The sequence below is a fragment of the Temnothorax curvispinosus genome, unplaced genomic scaffold (assembly GCF_003070985.1).
Source record: "Temnothorax curvispinosus isolate PA1 unplaced genomic scaffold, ASM307098v1 QBEX01014805.1, whole genome shotgun sequence".
Taxonomy (NCBI): Eukaryota; Metazoa; Arthropoda; class Insecta; order Hymenoptera; family Formicidae; genus Temnothorax; species Temnothorax curvispinosus.
Genome location: NW_020224585.1, coordinates 1 through 1805, shown reverse-complemented (window position 1 = coordinate 1805; position 1805 = coordinate 1). Strand labels below are relative to the sequence as shown.

General features: G+C 30.5%; 1 protein-coding gene across 1 annotated transcript; it reads right to left on the bottom strand.

The window, feature by feature from the left end:
* Positions 1 to 203: 203 nt before the first annotated feature.
* LOC112465018 (odorant receptor Or2-like) lies at positions 204 to 1801 on the bottom strand (the record flags this gene model as incomplete). The annotated part of the gene is made up of 4 exons (XM_025032376.1): positions 204 to 309; positions 472 to 627; positions 850 to 1054; positions 1509 to 1801. Coding segments are annotated over 4 exons (699 nt in total), but the record flags the coding sequence as incomplete, so codon positions are not given.
* Positions 1802 to 1805: the final 4 nt, after the last annotated feature.

Genomic DNA, 1805 nt, shown 5'->3' with positions numbered 1-1805 from the left:
GCGTTAATATTCTTAAAATTAAAATAAAGGTAAGGTTAAAAAAAATACGCAAACAGAAATTTCCAGGTTTAGAAACATGCATTTCATTACACTATGTAAAATATTTGTATTTAATTTGCGTGCATTGACGCCATTATTCCTGGACTCGTAATACAGAGTAATATCGAAACAAATATCTAAACAGAAACTTTCGGATTTATTAATTAATTTATGAAAAAAACTATATGATCATTATGCCCAATTACACGTTTGGTTATTTATACTTTAATGTGTAAGTACATTAAATGCCGAGTATGACGTTTTCAAGATCTGAAAGAAAAATTAGAGAAATAAAATAGAAAACAGTGCAGTTATAAAAATTTTGACTTGTACGTTTTCCGACGTGCACCACAAATGTGCAGTCATTGATATAATTTCGCGTAAAATTATTTACTTGGTTATCAAAATATTTATCACAACAAGACTACTAACACTGCCGTAAGATTCAAGAGAAAGGGTTATCAAGAAACTGCTTGTGAACGTTATAGGAATTGTGCTTCGCATCATGATTAGCAGCAAGTCCTTTTGTTCGTTAACTGGTAGTAATGGCCAGCCGGTACAATATATAGCATCTCCTACACTTGTGCTCTGACAACACAATATAATTAAAAATTTAACACTTTGTAATATATTCAAACTTATTTATATATAAAGCGCTAAATTATTTTTCGAAAGCTTGTAAAAAAGTGAGTTATAACAGTTATAACAGGTGAGTTATAAAGCACTTGCAAGTTTCCATTTCTTAACTAAGGTACATCATTTTGATATAATTGTAGACTTGATATGATTGTAGACTATATCAATTGTTACCTTAAGAATGACTTCGTTTCCAGACCAACAATAAATGTAGATTTGTACAAACATGCAAATGGTATATATAAAAAAAGTCGCAAGTTCAGACAGTTTATTAATATGCTTTGTCAAGTAATAAATGCATGTACATAATACCAATATGCTTTCAAAGAATTGAAAGAAGAACACTTGGTTGTATATAATGTTTACCTTTTTCGCGTATCTATAATCGTTTCACGTTAGTTCTGCGTATACCGCATATGAGTAAAGCAATTACACTTTCAATATATAATTTTATAACATGATTTGTACAAATCCAAAAATTGTAAAGAAATGTTAGCATGTATCATTTACTAAAAACAAAATCTACTTAATTCTAAGCGAGCATATAGATCTAATTTTTATTTTACGTCCCGCATAATTAATCGCGGAATGTCCATATAATAAAATCACGCTGAAATGCTTCTCTTAACAATTGTATATTAGTATTAAATAACGTTAGTTATATGATCTTTTTACGTTCAACACTTTTTCATCATAAATCGATTATACCGCTACAGACAATAGTGATTTTTAAATAAAGAAATTAATTCAAGCATTCAAATACGCAGGCACTCAATCGCGCACGCACGTATAAAAGGCATTTGAATATAAACATGCATATAAACATAACTCACTTGTAAATTATGAGATGATGACGTACGATTTCCGACATCTCCACTTCGTCCTTATTTGACGTCGAAAGTTTACGTCCCAGGTCTCTTACTGTTTTATTAATTATTAATTTGTGAAGACGATTCTCGAAAATTTCAAGCTGAGCACACGTTTGCAAAAACAATCCAAAGATTAGAGTATCCATGCCGACATCTATGTAACAGGCGAAAAGTGTATTTATGATTTGATGAATAGATATAAACCAGAACACTCTAGGTGTATTGGAATCCCATGGGAGCCATACTCGATTAGGTAAATGA